The sequence below is a fragment of the Lepidochelys olivacea genome (assembly GCF_965140295.1).
Source record: "Lepidochelys olivacea isolate rLepOli2 genome assembly, chromosome: 3".
Lineage (NCBI taxonomy): Eukaryota > Metazoa > Chordata > Testudines > Cheloniidae > Lepidochelys > Lepidochelys olivacea.
In genome coordinates this window covers 174779044-174797699 of record NC_140413.1, presented here as the reverse complement: position 1 = coordinate 174797699, position 18656 = coordinate 174779044, and the positions used below count along the sequence as shown (strand labels likewise).

Here is an 18656-nt window from a genome sequence, read left to right as displayed (position 1 = left end):
ACACTGGGCTGGAGGGCAACAGGTGGTCCAAAAACAAAAGAGGGGATGGATCCAGTGCTGAGACTGGTATAATGCAGTCAGACATACCTTCAGAAGGCCTGCCTGGACCCACTGGAATATCTTTGAGAGCCCAACTGGGAGGCAGAGATAGGTGGGAGGGGTTGTCATTTTTTATAACCTTTTCCCTTTTTTTTGTAGGGCTCCTACCTTGGAGATGCCATGAACCTGGGATGTTGCTAGGGCCTGGAATGCTTCCTGGAGGCTAGTAGTATGTAAAGGCCTAAGGAATGAAGTGTAACTTTTGTCCTTGAGACCATGGAGCTTCGAGTCTGTCTGATCAGAAAACAAGGAGGAGCCCTCAAAAGGGTGGTCCTGGACAGATTACTGAACCTTTTGAGGAAGGCCAGACAATTGCAGCCACAAACAGCACCTCATGGTGACTGCTGATGCCACAGTCCTGGCTGCTGAGTCGGCTGCATTCAGAGTCGCCTGACGGGAGATCCTGGACACAGTTTTGCCCTCCTCTAAGATGGCCACAAATTCCAGCCTCGATTCCTGTGGATGGGAGTATTTAAATTTGGACAGGGAATCCCAGAGATTAAAATCGTACCTCCCCAGTAGAGTCTGCTGGTTGGAGATACATAGTTGGAGACTGCCCATTGAATAAACCTTCCATCCAAACAGGTCCAGTCTCTTAGCTTCTTTATTTTTGACATTAATGCTCAACTGCCCCATCTTTCCCACTCATTCACCACCAACACAACTGGAGATCCTGGGGGAGGGTGTGAGTAAAGATAGTCAAAACCGCTTGCTGGAATATAGTATTTCTTCTCTGCTCTCTTTGAGGTGGGGGAGCAGAGAAGAAGGGGTCTTCCACAGTATATTAATGGGCCCTAACACTGTTTCATTTATGGGTAAGGCTACTCTGGAGGGAGCAGCAGCAGCCAGGATGTCAATCAGGCTGTGCGCCAACTCCTGAAGCTCTTTAATCTCCAGACCCAAGTTATCCGTGACTCTTTTCAGGAGGTCCTGGTGGGCCAGGAAGTCGTCTTGAGGGAGCTGGGTACTAGGGCCTACAACCGCCTCATCCAGGGACAATGAGGAGAAGGCCTGCACCGGAAGAGGCCTGCTGGACCTTGTTCCTTTCTAATTCGGTAATGTTAGCTGGCGAGGGTCCTTGAGGGGTCAGCAGGATTGGGAAAGACAGCAGATCCTTCGCTGCCTAAAAGGCCTCCAGTGTTGAGGGGGCCAGCAACCATCTGGCCCCACAGCTGCTCCCCGGAGTAGGTGGCAGGTCCCCTACTAGACTCGGCACTCTAGGTGGAGTCTGTGGAGCCATCAGCGGCTCAGGAGAGGACAAGTGACCCAACATGGGTCTCACCACACCAGTCCTTCCCTGCTTGTCTCTCTTCGGCACTGAAGAACGCCCTTTGTCGGTGCGCTGTTTTTTATGTTTCTTCCTTGGCACTGGGGATGGAGAACGGTTCTGGGAAGAACATGGTGCCGGGGGAGCACTTCACACAAATGCCGAAATACTCGACACTGATTTGGAGCAGCTCAACTCCGAGGCTGGTCTGAGGCCTGCCTCCAAAAGAATGGCTTTCAGTTGAATATCCCTGTCCTTCTTGGTACAGGGTATGAAGTCCCTGCAATTCTGGTACCTCTCTGAGGTAAGACTCCCTCAGACATGTTAGACAGCTAGTGTGCAGGTAACTAACTGCCACCAGCTTGCGGCAAAAGGCATACAGCTTGAAGCCTGGGGACCGGGGCATGCCCAGCCCTGGGGGTGAAAAGTCCCTTGTCAACAGGGACAAATACTATCACTCCTATATACACTAACTCTAAAAACTATATACACTAACTATGATAACTATACAGAATATGACCAAGAAAGTCCAACCAGTGGGAAAGAAAAGCCTTGCCACAGCAAGGATAGTTCCAGCAACTGTCATGGGTGGTAAGAAGGAACTGAGGGTGCTAGAGCTGGCCCTACGGATACCACTGATACCACTATGCTCTATGGATACCACTGGAAAATCTATGGCAATTGTGCACATGGTGTGCACACATCTAGCATGGAATGGACATGAGCAAGCACTCAAAATAAAAACAGTTCTTTAATAGTGCCAAACATTATCTAGCAATTTTGTAATGACATACATCAAAACGTTGTAAGTATTTTAGCTAATCCTCAGAAGACTTCTGTCAGGTAAGTCAATACCACGCACATTTGATAGAGTAAGGGAAAATGAGGCAGAGAGGTTAAGACCTCTCAGCAGAAGAATTGGCACAACCAAGATTAGAATGGAAGAATTCCTGGAGTAAAATTTTCAACACCACCAAAGTCACTTAGGAACCTAAGTCCTACTGACTTTCAGTAGGAGTGAGGAGGAGTCTTTTGAAAATAAGGCATTGGCTCTTAAATGATTTAGGCGCTTTTGAAAATATTAACCCTTACTCCTTGCCCCACATTCAGTACAACTGACCAGAATGCCTCACAACTAGGCAGTTTTCAACCAGTGAACAGCTTTCTAATGCTGAAAGACATATTGTATATTTTAAAAAATTAAAAGGAAGAAAAATAGTATGTCACATGTGGCCAAGATTAATTATATTGTACTCTCTAGGCCAAAAAGCAATTCAGTTGAGATAAATATATTTTATGTACTACTATCCCAATTTCAATTCAGATTTTTTTCCAGAGTTCTCAGCATATCTGGAAACACAAACACACACATATATGCAGTCAGCAAAAACTGTACTGTATTATTCATGTATAATTGCTCTTTGCTAAGACTCCTCACAGGTGAGGGCCACATGTACATTTGGGGACCACCATGCAGATGTTATGATTATTTATTTATTTATTTATTTTACACCCAGGAGCATAATTCCTTAAATTAAAGGACACAATCTCATCCTGAATAGTGGTATGGTACCAGAATTCAGGACTTGATGCTTCCTTTAGTGTAATAAATTCCCTTCCCATGAACCGCAAATTACTAGCCTGGATAATTGATACTGTACAGTTATCTTCCTTGCCAATAGAGATATTATAACTCACATTTCTGCATTCACTTCACAGTATAATTTTATACAAACAATTCATCAGCAGCTTTTAAAATATCTTACCAGCTTGATACAGTCTGAGCCTTAAATACTCCTGCATTTTGATTTCTGATGATGATGTCACTTACATCTGTAACATACTTGTTAAGAAACATCCATGAAATTAGCATAAAAATAATGATTTAATCAAAAGGACTTCCCCTACCCTAATTGTTAATGTCTTCATCGCGTCTTTGACCTATTAGGTCTTCCATAATCTGTGTTCATAGTGAAGTAATGCAGGTATAGCGCTACGGCAGAAGTACTCTGATAGCCCTTGCCAGTAACTCACCAAATTTATCCATGCCCATCCTCTATCCTTTTTCTGGGTTGTTTTAAACAAGGGTTTTTCAGGCCTTATGTATTCGTAAAGCTAACTACGAGTTTAAAACAAAAACAAAAAACAGGAAGCAGCAGCAGCACAACCATAATACCTCTTGGGATACATACTATGGACGCAGACCGGTCCGCACAGCAGACCATGTGCTGTTTATTTTGCATGGGTTTTTTTTTAACATTGTTTAGCTTGAGATGTGCAAGTAGCTCACTGGGCAGACACTTCAGGAGCTCAAGACGTTGAATTCCTCCCTGAAACAACACCCAGGCATTTGGCTCCTGGCTGTGATGGTCTGTGTGAAAACGTTTCAGAGTAACAGCCGTGTTAGTCTGTATTCGCAAAAAGAAAAGGAGTACTTGTGGCACCTTAGAGACTAACCAATTTATTTGAGCATGAGCTTTCGTGAGCTACAGCTCACTTCATCGGATGCATCCGATGAGCATGAGCTTTCGTGAGCTACAGCTCACTTCATCGGATGCATCCGATGAAGTGAGCTGTAGCTCACGAAAGCTCATGCTCAAATAAATTGGTTAGTCTCTAAGGTGCCACAAGTCCTCCTTTTCTTTTTGTGTGAAAACGGAGCAGTCAGCAGGAGCACAGTGACGTATACTCAGTGGAGTTTCTGGTTTGTTGTGAGCAATAGGTGGCACATGGGCTGAAAAAGAGTGTTGTCTTTGCTTCATTCTCAGCCTCTTCCAGTCTGGAAACTCAGGACACAGATTTTGATTCCCCCGTAGTCAGTCCCCCGCTAACCAAAACAAGGAGTGGCACTGATTGATTTCAGAAGGAGCTTGACCCAGTCCTCTTTGGTTGGAGGGAGAATCTCCACAACTTAGGACGGTACTTGTGGCTAGTGGTAAAGAGTACTGTTGGAATGAATGGGGGTGGCAAGGTACTGAAATAGTCTTGGGAGGACAAACAAAAATATATCTGAACCTCAATGTATCTGATTCATTCACAAATATGACACAAATATCAATGTTAGGACCTGTCCCTGTTCCTAATAGATACTGGCATCCAGTTCAAAAAGCATTAATCTCCTCTAAAATAACTTCTCACTCTTACAATAATCACTAAAATCAGCATAGCAAAGCAAGACCAGTGCAAGGTGCTCAGATATACAGGGACGTTAGAAATGTCTAATCACACAGGCAGTTTATATGAATGAACCAAAACAATGGTGGCTTTTTTTGTTACATGTCATCATGCTCAGGGTGACCCTAAACCTCTGACTGTCAGAAGCCGGGAAGGGATGGCAGGGGTGAATCACTCCAGCTGCCCTGTTCCGTACACTCACCCTGACGCTCTACTACCGGCCACTGTCGGAGACAGGATACTGGGCTATATGGACCGTTGGTCTGACCGTATGGCCATTCTTATGTCATGGAAGAAAGTGGAGAAAATCAAATCAGTGGTACTAAAGAAAGATGTTACTGAAGTTCACATATGTAGTTGAATTTTTCAGTGTGAACTTTTCTGCATGCAAATTAAATAATGCTATGTTTTGATGATTAAGAAGTGACTAACTAATATGTCCCCTGAAATTACATAATTAACCTACCTAATGATACTGACTATACAGGAATAGATATTTTAGGAAAAATTTCTAAGTGAATAATGTGGAAGTAAAGACAATTGACATTTATTTTGTGTAACAGAAAATCAAAAAACTGTTGATCGAAGAGTGTTATAAATTAACCTCTCCACAGTCTGGACACACCGTTTGAAGTGTTTCCATGGCATTCAATGGAATCCCATGAGGTACAGCATGTACCTGTAGAGCAAAAGAAGGGCATGACTAATCTCATAAGCAGAACATGTTATTTTGTTAGTAGAGATAATACAGCTGATAAATTAGCCTCAGTGCAGTAAATTTATATAATTCTGAAAAAACTATTAATAATTTTAGTAAACATTTTAACATTATGTATTTTAAATACATATACAAACCCATATCTTAAGAGATTCAGGCTGAACTTGGCCTTTATAACCTAGATTTATCATGATTGTTGAGAGATCCATACACTTCATTATTATTTATTATTTTAATGGTCATTACAGTGTACCGTGTCAGCACTTTGTATTACTGATACTTTCAGGCACTGAAGCTTGTCACACAATTCTAGATAGAGTAGTTCACGTCATCAGTGCACAGTGAGAAATAGAGCTAAAACTGGAAGGTACATTACATTAATGAATCAGTTGGCTACTTTTCTTAGAAATGGGCCTGATCTGTGGATCTGGAAATTCTGAGCTGATTCCGAACTTTCCAACTGTTTTAGGAGGTTCGCATTTGGTGTTCTGGTTTGGATTCATCACAGAGATATGGCCCAAGCTGCAAAATACAGATTGAGATCAATATCACCCCAAAGTTTAAAAAGGGGCTTAGATCCGATGACCCAGTTCAGGTCCCTCTTTAACTTTCCCTTGAAAGGTCTAATCCTTTCTCTTTTTATATTATCTTTATTTATAGAATTAAAAAGGAACTTTAATTCGACAACTACACTCATACTAAATTAAGGATAAAGTTCTGACTGAAGCTGACAAAAGCAAGGAAATCTGTCTTTGCAGGAACCAGTTTGTACCCACATTCTCCATATAATTATATGTTATGACCGGGGTGGCCAACCTCTGGCTCCACATGCAGCTCTTCAGAAGTTAATAGGCGGCTCCTTATACAGGCACCGACTCCGGGGCTGGAGCGACAGGCGCCAACTTTCCAGTGTGCCCGGGGGGGGGGCTCGCTGCTCAACCCCTGGCTCTGCCACAGGCCCTGCCCCCACTCCACTCCTTCCCGCCCCCTCCCCTGAGCCTGCTGTGCTCTCGCTCCTCCCCCGCAAAGCCTCCTGCACACCAGGAAACAGCTGATCGGGAGGTATGGGGAGGGAGGGCAGGGCTGCTGGTGGGCGGGAGGCGCTGGGAGCCGGGGGAGCTGATCGGGGGGCTGCTGGCGTATTACTGTGGCTCTTTGGCAACGTACATTGGTAAATTCTGGCTCCTTCTCAGGCTCAGGTTGGCCACCCCTGTGTTATGATCTATTACACAATTTGGAGCTACCTGTGATAAGCACAATGGATGAAACCTTTTAAATGAGTTAATTGTATATGTCAGAGGATCATTTAGGATTTTAAAAATTCTCAGCACCTCATGTCATAAGCTCATTTATCACTTTAAATATATTTTTATATAAAAGTGGATAATACTTCAAATGTACATGTATGGTGAAGAGTGACAGACCAACACCTTTGTTTAATTTTAAGGAAGTTAGTCATGTAATAGTCTAATAACATATGAATATACTATGCTAATATAAGCATTCACAATATACAGAGTGAATTCCTCATCTACCAGCCAAAAACAGACATGTAACAGTTTGGAAAATAATATGAATGGTGTCAGAAATTAAAAGAAAAATCAGATCCTCAAAAGCTTAAGAATACACAAAGCAAGGCAGTTAGTTACGCTCACTGAATTGCAATAACAACAACAACAATAATTATGATGATGATGATAATACAAAGGCAGATACTCAGATGCAATGCACTATTGCCAGGTCGATTTTCAATTACATTTCACTGATGTATTCATTTGTTTCTTAATGTGCTCATCTTGCCCATTAGGAATAATTAGCAGGCTTGCTTGGTGATTTCCTGGTTTCTGACAGTGATTTTTTTTTTCTTTTTGTTGACAACCACTTTTACTTTTTGGAAAGTAATTTTTGGATATTATAGTATGACTGCCATGTAATTTAAAATTCCTAAGAAATTTAAAGGGAAGATGTAAACAGTAATTTTTAAAATAAGGTTATTTTAATCAATAATACCTCAATAATAAAGCAAAATACTAGACATTAACCATTCCTGAAGAGCAGAATCCAGAAAAGGAAACAATAATTTAGCAATGTTAATATAACTTGGTACAATAAATTACTAAAATATACCAAAACTATCATAAAAGTTATGAGAAATAAATCATTACTTTTGGTAATTTTGGACATTTGGGGCTAGATTTTGTTCTCAGTTACTCCAATAGAAATCCCCTGATTTCAGTGGGGATGGCATGGATGTAACAGATCAGAATTTTGTCTATAATTGTTTTATAGTTAGTTACTATAGCAAAGAATGCAAAAATAAAATTACCATAAGACAGAACATAAAACTATCAGTGAAGTCCATTAAAATACATAACATTCAACATACATTTTATTACGCACTCTTCCAGGAGCACATTCCTCCTACACTGTAAAGTTTTAAATCTGCTTCACTTTGGCACCCTGCTATATTAAAGACATTGTAAAATGCAGTACAATAGGAGCACTTTGAACGCTGAGCTCCAGAGTACCAACTGTTTAAATGGGGCGGGGGGTGGGGGGGGGAACTTTTTAGAAGCTTTCAGCAAGCACTTCTCTGAAAGGCTAACAGAGTCAGTACAGACTTTAAGACGTCTTGTAGGATTTTAGAAAATATAAGGTATTTCCAAGAAAAAGTGTGGGCACTTAACTTCCTTAATTAGGTGATATTAACTGATATCCTTTTGAGGAACAAAAAACACTTTGATCATTTAATTCAATGCAATGAGTGAATGTTTTAGCACATATCAGTTCATACCCTTGATGCAGAAGACTTCAACAATTTCGTAAAAGTTCAGATGTACTTACAGGATCTGTTAAATGAGATATTTGCAGAGGTGATTATTACTAAAACCAAACTGAAACTCTTCATGGTATAAGGTTTTTTGTTTTTGTTTTTTTTGGTTAACTAGCCATACTTTTGTCAAACATCAACTTATTTTGCTACGTTCGTTTTGAAAACCTTTTTCCCCCTCATATTTTTTATTTCCACAATGACACATGGCTAGAAGTGTGATATAATACAGTTACATGAAACAACACAGGATACTGCAATTGCCCGGCATCAGATCACTAATGTAAACATTTAGAATTTAGAAACAATCTAGGATTCATAACTAAAACCCTCCGTTTTTGAGAAAAGGGGCATTTTTATGGAGCATTTTTCAAGTTGTAAAGGAAATGATTTGTGATTGGCTGTTATTCTCCATGAAATTGTTGAAGTATTTTAGGCAATTATAGCTGGCTGAGTTACCTCTGAGAACATAAGTGTTTTTAAAGGCTGCTGGCTAATATTCTTGCACTGCCATGTCTCCCATTTTAACAACCTTACATAATTGCAAATTTCATTTTTTTAAATAATCCACAACAGAGTTTAATTTAATGAAAAAATAAGTACTCATTATGCTAGTGTTCACGTACATACAAATCATAAATCTAAATAATTGTGACATTGCAGTGGCCAAAAATTGAACAACTATTCTTCCTGCAAAAGCAAATTTAAAGATCACCAAGGAAAAAAAATACCTTCCACTTTATCCTCTCAGTTTCTAACAGATATTAATATTCACTATATACATCAGTTCTTGTACTACTGTAGACATATAATGTGGCCACAAATCATGCTCACTTTCTCTCTCACTTAGCCAAAGGACAGTTCAATTTTCTGAATTCTGTGTACATATTAGGATGGCATAATAATGATTTATTCTAATATAATACAAGAAATATAATAAAATAGTACATAGAGGAGAGTGGTTTTATAACCTTACATTAAGATAAATAATGCCAAACTGATAATTGATTAGAGTATGTGGATAATGTATAGGTAGTTATAAGTTAGTTGTAATAATGGTACTGTGCATGTAATAGTATATACTGTGAATACTATGAAAATATATCTATATTGGACATATTGTAAATGGTTAATATATGAAAGCATGTTCGGTACAAAAAATCTAGCAAAAAGAATAAATGTTGAGAGGGAGTTAATTATTTGGTTTACTGCTGTACTTTCGATAACATGGAACATTAAAAAATGGATTCTCTGAACACTTAACCATTAGACAAATATATATCACTGTACTTGCTGCTTTCTCTCTACCAACATGTACTTTTTTTTTAATCCAAGAAGGAAGTGTGGAATTTATTATAGGAAAAATTTTAGTTTCATTCAAGAAATGTTATATCTTTCTGGTTTTTAATTACTCATGGTGGAGACTTTTTTTTTAATATACCCCATGCTGTCTTTCTTTATATCAATTGTTACTCAGCCAGTAAAAAGGAATGAGCACAACAAACCAGTTTTCTATCTGAATAAGGATACTTTTGATGGCCTTTTCATTTCCATCAGTTAACAGAACTTCTTTGACATCTGCAGAAATAGCAACCTGAAAAAAAGAGCACAGCAAACAATGAGCAAATATGCTTGTCTGTGTGGAAGTGAAGACAGGAGTGACAAGCCTTCAGTATCATGCTTCCTCACCTATTTCTCTGTAACAATCTTCAATCTTTTTTCATTTTATGTCTGCATTATTTTAATCATTCAATCAAATCAGTCAATACTTTTATCATTCCATTTGCGGGAGCCTCTATCTTGCTATCATTCTGTTCCGTAATTGCATTGTGACAGCGGATGATGGTATTCTGAGAGGCTTTCATTTGCGGGCTTCTGTTTATCTAGTAGAGCCATCATACAAGGCTGTCACTCTGCCTTTCAGCTTGCTTCTGTCTGACTGCCTGATGCCCTTCATATAACTTTGCATTGCAGGCAGATGGCTTTGTAAGGGTAATTTTTTTGTGAGCTTTGACATGCTCGCACATTGGGCTGTAACCTCGACACATTGTATAAGAGCGACAGGTTTGTCAAATGCCAATCAGTGTAACAATATGCTTTTATTTGTAGAGACATAAAAACTTGTCTAATGCACTGCACTGCTACATAATATCTCCTGAATACATGACTCAGAACCCAGAGAATGGTGAACGACGCTCCTGAATGGCCAATCTAATTCAAAAGAATCTAATTACTGAGAGCTCTGGATCATGTTTGTTGGTGTAATAATGCAGGCAAAACATTAGCAGCTATATCATGGTGCTCCAACTGTGATTCGCCAGGCTATTCCTGTATCTTAGCAAATGGGACTATACACTGGAAAAAAAAAATGCTTCATCCATGGCAATGAAAGACAGACCGTACATGGCCTGGAATGTCACAACAAGAGATATTGACTACACTGAGGTAAAATGTTTCTGCTCATCGAGGCAACCATAAAATCAATATGATGCGAAAGCAAGTCAATCTAGAAGGTCTCTCAAGACTCTGCAGCTTGACTGCAGCTGATGCTGTTGACAGTTCTCTGACCCAGCAGTTGGAGGCAGTGGAACATTATTTCTTTTGTTCCTCCCTCTGAATGGGATTGGAATTGAGAAAAGACCTACCATGAGCCCAGCCAAGCACGTCATGCCACCCCCTAGCTCACACACAGCAAGGTCCCTGAAAGAGAGAAAGGAAATGGTAGAACCCATACAAATTAGATGAAAATGGTCAGAGAGACATATATGTTACAAGAACAAATTGCCATCTGCAGGACGAACTGAGCTACCAGGAAGTTGTAGAGACACGACTAGGCTACCTCATGTCGTTTGCGTTTTAAAAATAATTATGAAATAGAAAAGTCACAAAGCAGGCAAATCAGTAGGGGTTCCCTCATTAGTGTTCAGTGCAACATTACCACCGCTGAGCTGAAAAATCTGGGAAGGTTCCCTTTTTTCCCCTTGTCAATGGCGCTGTCTTTTAGAACTAAACTAGCTAGAGTAGCGAAAGATAATTGTTAGGAAAGGATAACATTGTTAATCCACATTCATTCTTTCAAAAACAGTTAGACAAGTAAATGGGGAAATTAATATTATTTATATCTATATATAGACATAGCGAGAAAATTCTTTATATTTTGAAAAAAAAATACAACAAATTTTAAAACAAGCCACATACCTTAAATGTGAAGTATTTAGATTTCTCAAGGAGCACTTAAATTGCAAGTGCTATACAAACAATACTCTTAGAAACAACACTGGAACAACGTACAGTTAAACCACTGAAAATTAAGGTGAAGTAATGTCAAGAGCCTAATCTGAACCCAGAAAAGCAAGAGAACTCAGAATTACGGCTCAGTATCTGCTGTGACATGCTTTTCTTAAATTAGCCTATTGTGCACCAGCATTACCAATAATAATAACACATGTGCTATATATATGGATGAAATATACGTTAGTGTGGAGAACCTGCATGATGGGAGCTGCATGGGGGAGCCATCAATAGAATGTTCACATTAGCGCTGTCTCCAAACCGATGGCATGCTGGTGAGGGGGGCAGAGGTGACTGTGCGCTGACATCACCTAGGCCAGCATATAGGGCAGTGTTGAGGGTGGGATCATGGGATTTCCAATTACACCTACGGCAAGTGATTATAGCTGGTAGAAAATTTTCCACTGAAACATTTTTTGACAGAAAATGGCTTTTCAATTAAATGGATATTTTTGTTGAAAAAATGAAAAAGCTGAAATTTTTTGATGAAAACAACAAAAATAGATTTGTTTTAATTCAATTTTTGGTGGGGAAAAATAATTTCCCAACAGACACTACAAGTGATTTTTAGGGACTGTGTCCATTAGTCCAGGCCACATAGATCTCTCTGCTGCATCCCACATACTGAAATCCAGTCTGGGAATGGGATGGATTTGTTTCCCTTAGACCTTACACACTTCACTTGCATAAAGACCACTGGTTTTATGGAAGTGATGTAAATGTCTCTCTATAAAATATAAACATACTTGGGAGCCCAAACAATGCCTAAACATAAAAAGGAAAATTAAAAATAGAGACGGTCTGCAGCTTAGACTCTGAATTTATTTGTATTTCATGTATTTCATTTTATAGAAATCTTACAAGAATGTTTTTAATTTTATTTTAATCTTATAAGATTATTTTCTCACACTTTTTCCTTTAGGTTTAGGGTTTTTAAACGGGTAGCGATTAATGAAAAAATGTACAATCCACATTTTGCATTTAATAGTTATTATCCTTTACAGCAATTACAATTCAGCATGTCCCCAATGAATTTTAAAAAAAGGGTATTATTGAACCAATAATGTAAATGCATATTATATGTGTGTGTGTATGTATATATATATATAAGAGAATTTATTCAAACATGCATGCTGAGGATTAACAGCTCTTTTGGAACCAGTCAAGTAAATATAGATTTGGTGATTTTTATAAAATTTAAATTAAAACCTATATGGAACACCTATCAACTCTGAGTTTACTGCACAGTAGGTCTGATCCTGACAAGAGATGACTAGGTGGAACTGCCATTGGCTTTAATGGAAGTTTTGATTGCTCAGCAGCTCTGAGTACTACACCCAGACTTTTGTAGGGACTTTGGTAGAGACAGCTTTTTAAAAAATGGAATACAGTGATCCACAGTGCACGCCCACAGCAGTACCTTGTGTGCAACATGGATCAGTAACAGGCAACCTGGGGGACAAGTAGCTGCCTGAACCAGGCATTGGTGGAAAGTGACCCTCTGGGGCAAGTGACAGAGGAAGCCTTTATGCCAGGCTGGGGGACAAAGTGGAGAAGCTCTGTTGCTACTACTGTGGTATCAAAGCTGAAATAACCTCTTCAGGTCTTGCACTGCCTTATGAAGGCCAGGGCCAATGATTGGTGAATATAAGCAGCAGTAAATCCATTAGCTTTGCTCCTGCCTGTCTCCACCTGACCCTCAAAGAACAGTTGTTCACAACTGTGTTGGGAGCTTGTGTGCAGATGGACTCCACCTACAACCCAAACCCTACACCATTGCTCCTCTACAATGGAACTGCAGGGATTCCACTGAGCACAGGGCCCTCTTTGTCCCCAGAAGAGTGGAAAGAATTTAGGGCTTGATTTATTTTTTGTTACTGTAAGAGTGGCTAGCGAGTGTTTGATAGGCATGTTATATAAATATGGGAAAAAATAAATACATAAAATGCAGAATGACACAAAAATGGGGTACACGTGCATCACTATATAATATGAATATGATGTACTTTATCAGATAATACTTTTCTTGCTTTCCCAACAGAAATCAGTTTAAAGAGTGTCTTTTACTTTTCCTGACCTTCACAATCAGTAATGATCGATTGGAGCTTCACTTTTGTTTCCCAAAAATCAAAGTGGAATAAAACGCCTTGAGTGGAAATCAAAAGTCTTTGACATATAGCAAAAAGCTTGCTGTGCAATATTAATACCCAAAGGCAGCTCAAAATTCTTTGTTAAGAGCAACATGCTTTCACCTTGAACTCTTTAAATTTAATTTTAAGATTTAAATCATAGCAATCTTTACCATGTAGATACAATAAAACTAACAGATTTGAAAGCATCTTTTATGTTCAATTCTGTGTACCTGAACATTTGATTTTGCTTGAGGCAGTAGTAAGCTAGCACCTCTTCAGAAGGCCAGATACCTATAAAACATAAAGATATTTGCTTTTTTAGAATAAAAAAAGGTGTCCTCTGAAATGTGTCATTAATATTTAATAGCTGTTGGTTAGATCTGTACCAAACCGATCTTTTATTGGATTTATTTTATTTTATTTTTAAAATATGCCACAGTATCAGAGAATAAAGAAACGACGAGACTTACAATAGCAATGCTTCTACGGCTCTGTCTACACTACCCACCTTTTAGCGACACAGGTGTGCCACTCTCGCCATGCCACTAAAAGCCGCACAGTGCAGCTGCTGTTTGTCAGCATGAGAGAGCTCTCCTGCCAACAAAAAACTTCTACCCCCAACAAGTGGCAGGAGCTTTGTCAGCAAGGGAGCACTCCTGCCAACAAAGCGCTGTTCACACCGGTGCTTTTTGTCGGTAAAACTTTTGTCGTTCGGGCGTGTTTTTTTAACACCCTTGAAAGACAAAAGTTTTGCCAACAAAGTTCCAGTATAGACAAAGCCTAAGACACCCAGCAACAGACTTTATATGGACATTGGCAGGCTAATCCATAGCTGTCTACTTGTTTCAAAATTAGGCACCAGCATCAATATTATAAACATGAAATACAATCAAATTCTAAGAAACATCAGTTTTATACCATATATTTGACATTTTCAGCCTCAATAACTATTGGTAGGCAACAACTCAATAGATTCATAGAGTTTAAGGCCAGAAGGGACCATAAAATCATCGTCTGACCTCCTGTATATCACGGGCCATTCAATTTCATCCAATTCCTCCTGTATTGAGCCAATAACTTGTTTGACTAAAGCATCTCTTCCAGAAAGGCATCCCAACTTGATATGAAGACATCAAAAGATGAAGAATCCACCATTTCCCTGATAGTCTGCTCCAGTGATTAATCATTCTCACTGTTCAATGTGTATGTCTAATTTCTAATCTGAGTTTGTCTGGCTTCAGCTTCCAGTCACTGATTCTCGTTATGCCTTTCTGCATTAGATTAAAGAGTCCTTTAGTACCCTGTATTTCCTCCCCATGAAGGTACTTATACACTGTTCTCAAGTCACCTTTCAATCTTCTATTTCATAAGTGAAACAGATTGAGCTCTTTAAGTCTCTTACTGTAAAGTATTTTCTTCAGTCCTTCAATCATTTTTGTGGCTCTTTTCTGCACCCCCTCCATTTTTCAATTTCCTTTTTAAGGCATGAACACCACAAGTGGATGCAATATTTCAGTATTGGTCTCACCAAAGCCGTATAAGGAGGTAAAATCATTCCCAAATTTCTATTTACTACTCCCATTTATAAATCCAAAAAAGAATAGAGAATAACTTCTAACTTTTTCAATTGAATTATATTCAGTTATGAAACGTGCAGTGACTCTGAGGAAAAGTTATATTTGTGTGTTTTTTCCTTCATTATTATTGGTAGTGAAAGAACACTCCTATATATCAATTCGTACATCACAGCTTGGGCTGGCCTGCTAGCTCAATGGATAGCACAATGACTTTCCATGAGAGTGACCTGGCTTCAGAAGCAAACTATGGACACTTGTGCCTGTTTGGAACTAAGAACTTCATAGATCATATACTCTCATCTGCTGGGGAGGTAAACGGGAAGAGGAAGTTTATGCCTAAGTTTTGTTCATTCCTACAGGCCACTAAAAGTGACACTGCAATCTCAGAGGAATACAGTGAAAGTCTATAATTCAAAGCTACCATAAGCAAAGAGGTGGGGTGACACCTGAAAATAGGCAGCCTGAAATTAAAAAGGTAGAAAGACCCAAAGTTCCTATTTTTGGATAAGACTTCCAGAAAAGGGTTCCACTCTCAACAAAAAGACCCAATCAATTCTTAGAGACAGTATAAAGGTTATTCAACAAATAGCAACTTGTGATATTTCAACAGTGCATAAACTTTTTCTATTTCCTCATTTCAAAGTTCCCTGAAACTAAGAAATGACCTGAAGAAGGGAACACAATAAGTAATATTGCCATTACAAAGTCCCAGTAATTCTCCCTAGCAAATGTCTTAATAGTTTGAAATAACCACATCGTAATAATTCTGTGGCTACACATACTATACAGTCATCATATTCCACAAATTTCAGTACTTGTTGTAGTAATAGGACTTATATGTCCCTGTGGGCCAGTTCCAATCAGCAGGATGCAGTAATACACATTTCATTAGACAGTACATTATATTCTCCCAGGCCAGGCAAAGCAGTAAACCTCAGATACGGGAGAATGAAGATTTCAGAACCAACCATCAGATGCCAATTGTAATGATTCCATAACTTTAACATTTTCAGGTATTTTGCACAGTGTGTATGAACTTTTGGTCATTAATAGCAATTGAACTCTGAACCTTCTAATAAAAAAACCCAAGGTCCCCACAACATTGGTCATTAATTATTATTATTTATTATTTCTTAAGCACCAAAACAATGGGCTCAGTGACATATAGGACACAAAGCAAGGCCCAGTCCATGCCTTTTGCAGCTTACAATGTCAACAGACAACAAAGATCAGACATAAACCCACAATGGGAAACCTACAAGATGGTGCTAACTTACAGTGTTTCTTAGCTATAGGAGACTCTCCATTAGCTATATTAGCATTGGGGTTCATATCCTTGATGGGCTGCAGTCAACAGAGACAAACAATCACATACATATCTCAAAAAGAAAAGGAGTACTTGTGGCACCTTAGAGACTAACCAATTTATTTGAGCATAAGCTTCCGTGAGCTACAGCTCACTTCATTGGATGCATCAAGTTTTTTCATGCAGTTGATAGATTTCCACTCCATACGGCTAAATGCAGTGCCTTGCATCCGATGAAGTGAGCTGTAGCTCACGAAAGCTTATGCTCAAATAAATTGGTTAGTCTCTAAGGTGCCACAAGTACGCCTTTTCTTTTTGCGAATACAGACTAACACGGCTGTTACTCTGAAACCTGACATACATATCTGAATAAGTTTGATATTCCATCCAGTAGAAGGCAGTGGTACATATAAACATTATCTAGTACATTAAAACAGATTCAAATACTGGCAGGGTAAACTCAGGGCTTGTCTACACAGTACCACAGTGTGGACTGTGGGGTGTGAATGACAAAGCATGCCCAAAGAGTTGCACTCTAACTACACTGTAATGTAACCCTGTTAGAAAGAGAACTACCTTAACGTGAACTAGATACCTTTTAGTTCATGTCTGCAGCATCCACACAGGGCAGTTAGAGTACAAATCTTTGGTGTGCTCTGCAATTCACACCTCCTATAGTCCTCATGAGAGCGCAGTATAGACATAGACTTAGTCCTGCCACCCTTCTGAAGGATCCAGTCAGAAAAAGTGAGTATAAAACTTACTATGTATGTGGATCTTTCAGATCATATATTTTGAAAAATCCTTCAGTTCTTCAAAGTCATAAAAGATATCATAACTCACTTTATAAGAATGGAGTTTTGCCCCATAGTGTTCTTGGCCAACACTTCCCTTTCTCTAAATCACTGTGCAGCCTGACTGTCATCCCCAAGAGCAACCCAGTCCATTCAATTGCTACCCTCAGTTTCCCACAGCTGGCTACCTTGCTTTGTGTTTATATATATATATATATATATTATATAGGCCAAAACCTGAAAGAATTGTTCAGTTTCCTCTGTCAAAGCTGTCAGTGAAGACTAACAGCCAAATCCTTAAGGTTGCTGAGTACCAATGAAAGTTTTGCCAGTGTGAGGAATGAATAAATACCTAGCAAGGACTTCAGGATTTGGCCTGTAGTTTGTGAGCCATTTCTGAATAAAAAAAGATCAGATATGTACAATTTAATATGTTAATTAGTGTTGGTTCACATACCTACCAAAAGCATTGAAGGAACATTATTATTTGTCAAGTTCACTGTAATTTAGATTTACATGGTGTCTGAAAATCTGCTATTTTTCTAAGATACACCAAGGGTTAAAATCACATATTCATACACAATTACCCGTTTCTCAGCAATATGTACACTAAGTATGCTAGAGGATTTTCTCTTTGGTTTTTTTTGAGCATTGAAATATGTTAAAATGACAGATTTTACATTAAATATAATAACTATTTAAATATTTAAGTGAGTAATATAAGAATGTTTCAGTTTACAACTGATAGGCGTGTACTCAAGCAACAACAGTGGTTTCTGGTGTTTAGTGAATAAGTGGTTTATTCAGGACCATTTGTAATACCCTACAATCCACATTAAAAAAATATAGCAAACCTTTAGTCAAAATGATTCACAAATACTTGTTTTTGTAGCAGAGGGCCCAGAGTGTCTGAGCTTGTCGCCCACTGTCCAAAATGAAATGCTTTTCACTTTGATGTGGCTTTGATTGAAGGACAGCCTGACGGAAGTCAAAGTATTCACCAAATCTTTTCCAGTTGGACACCAGTTCCTTCACCCTGCCACCACACAGTGTTAATACTTACTTCCTCGTGGCAGCAGCTGCTTATACCAGTACTTGCCCCAACACTGGGAGAAAGGAAACGGCATCTTCTAAAAACAACAGTGCCAATTTATAACCAGCTGCTAGGAACACAAACTGCACCTTTCTCCTCCCCCTTAGGGGAAAGTATCACCTCCATAATGATCCAATACACTGCCAGCTAAAGAAGCAGGAGTCAGAAGATCTCTCCCGAACCCAGGTCTCAAGTGTGGAAGCACACTGTGCTACCAACTAAGCCAGCAGCAAGAATACCTTTGTTAATTTTAGTAAAAGGAAAAGCTTCTCTTGCCTGAACAGGTAGGTAAGCCTCTTTGACTGCTTTCAGAAAAGGGATAAGCTTAAAGATCCAGGTGGAGGCGTTTGCACTCTGCCTTCTACTCTTTCATTC

The 18656-nt window shown here is 39.1% G+C and overlaps 1 protein-coding gene across 1 annotated transcript in view; it reads right to left on the bottom strand.

Annotated features, from left to right (window-relative positions):
• Nucleotides 1-18656, bottom strand: part of CAMKMT (calmodulin-lysine N-methyltransferase) — a 340626-nt gene that overhangs the window by 43932 nt on the left and 278038 nt on the right. The window contains exons 4-7 of the mRNA XM_084623065.1: nucleotides 13742-13802; nucleotides 10734-10788; nucleotides 9619-9682; nucleotides 3133-3199 (exon numbers count right to left, since the gene is read on the bottom strand). Coding sequence (XP_084479191.1) covers nucleotides 3133-3199; nucleotides 9619-9682; nucleotides 10734-10788; nucleotides 13742-13802 — 247 coding nt within the window. The remainder of the gene's footprint in view (nucleotides 1-3132; nucleotides 3200-9618; nucleotides 9683-10733; nucleotides 10789-13741; nucleotides 13803-18656) is intronic.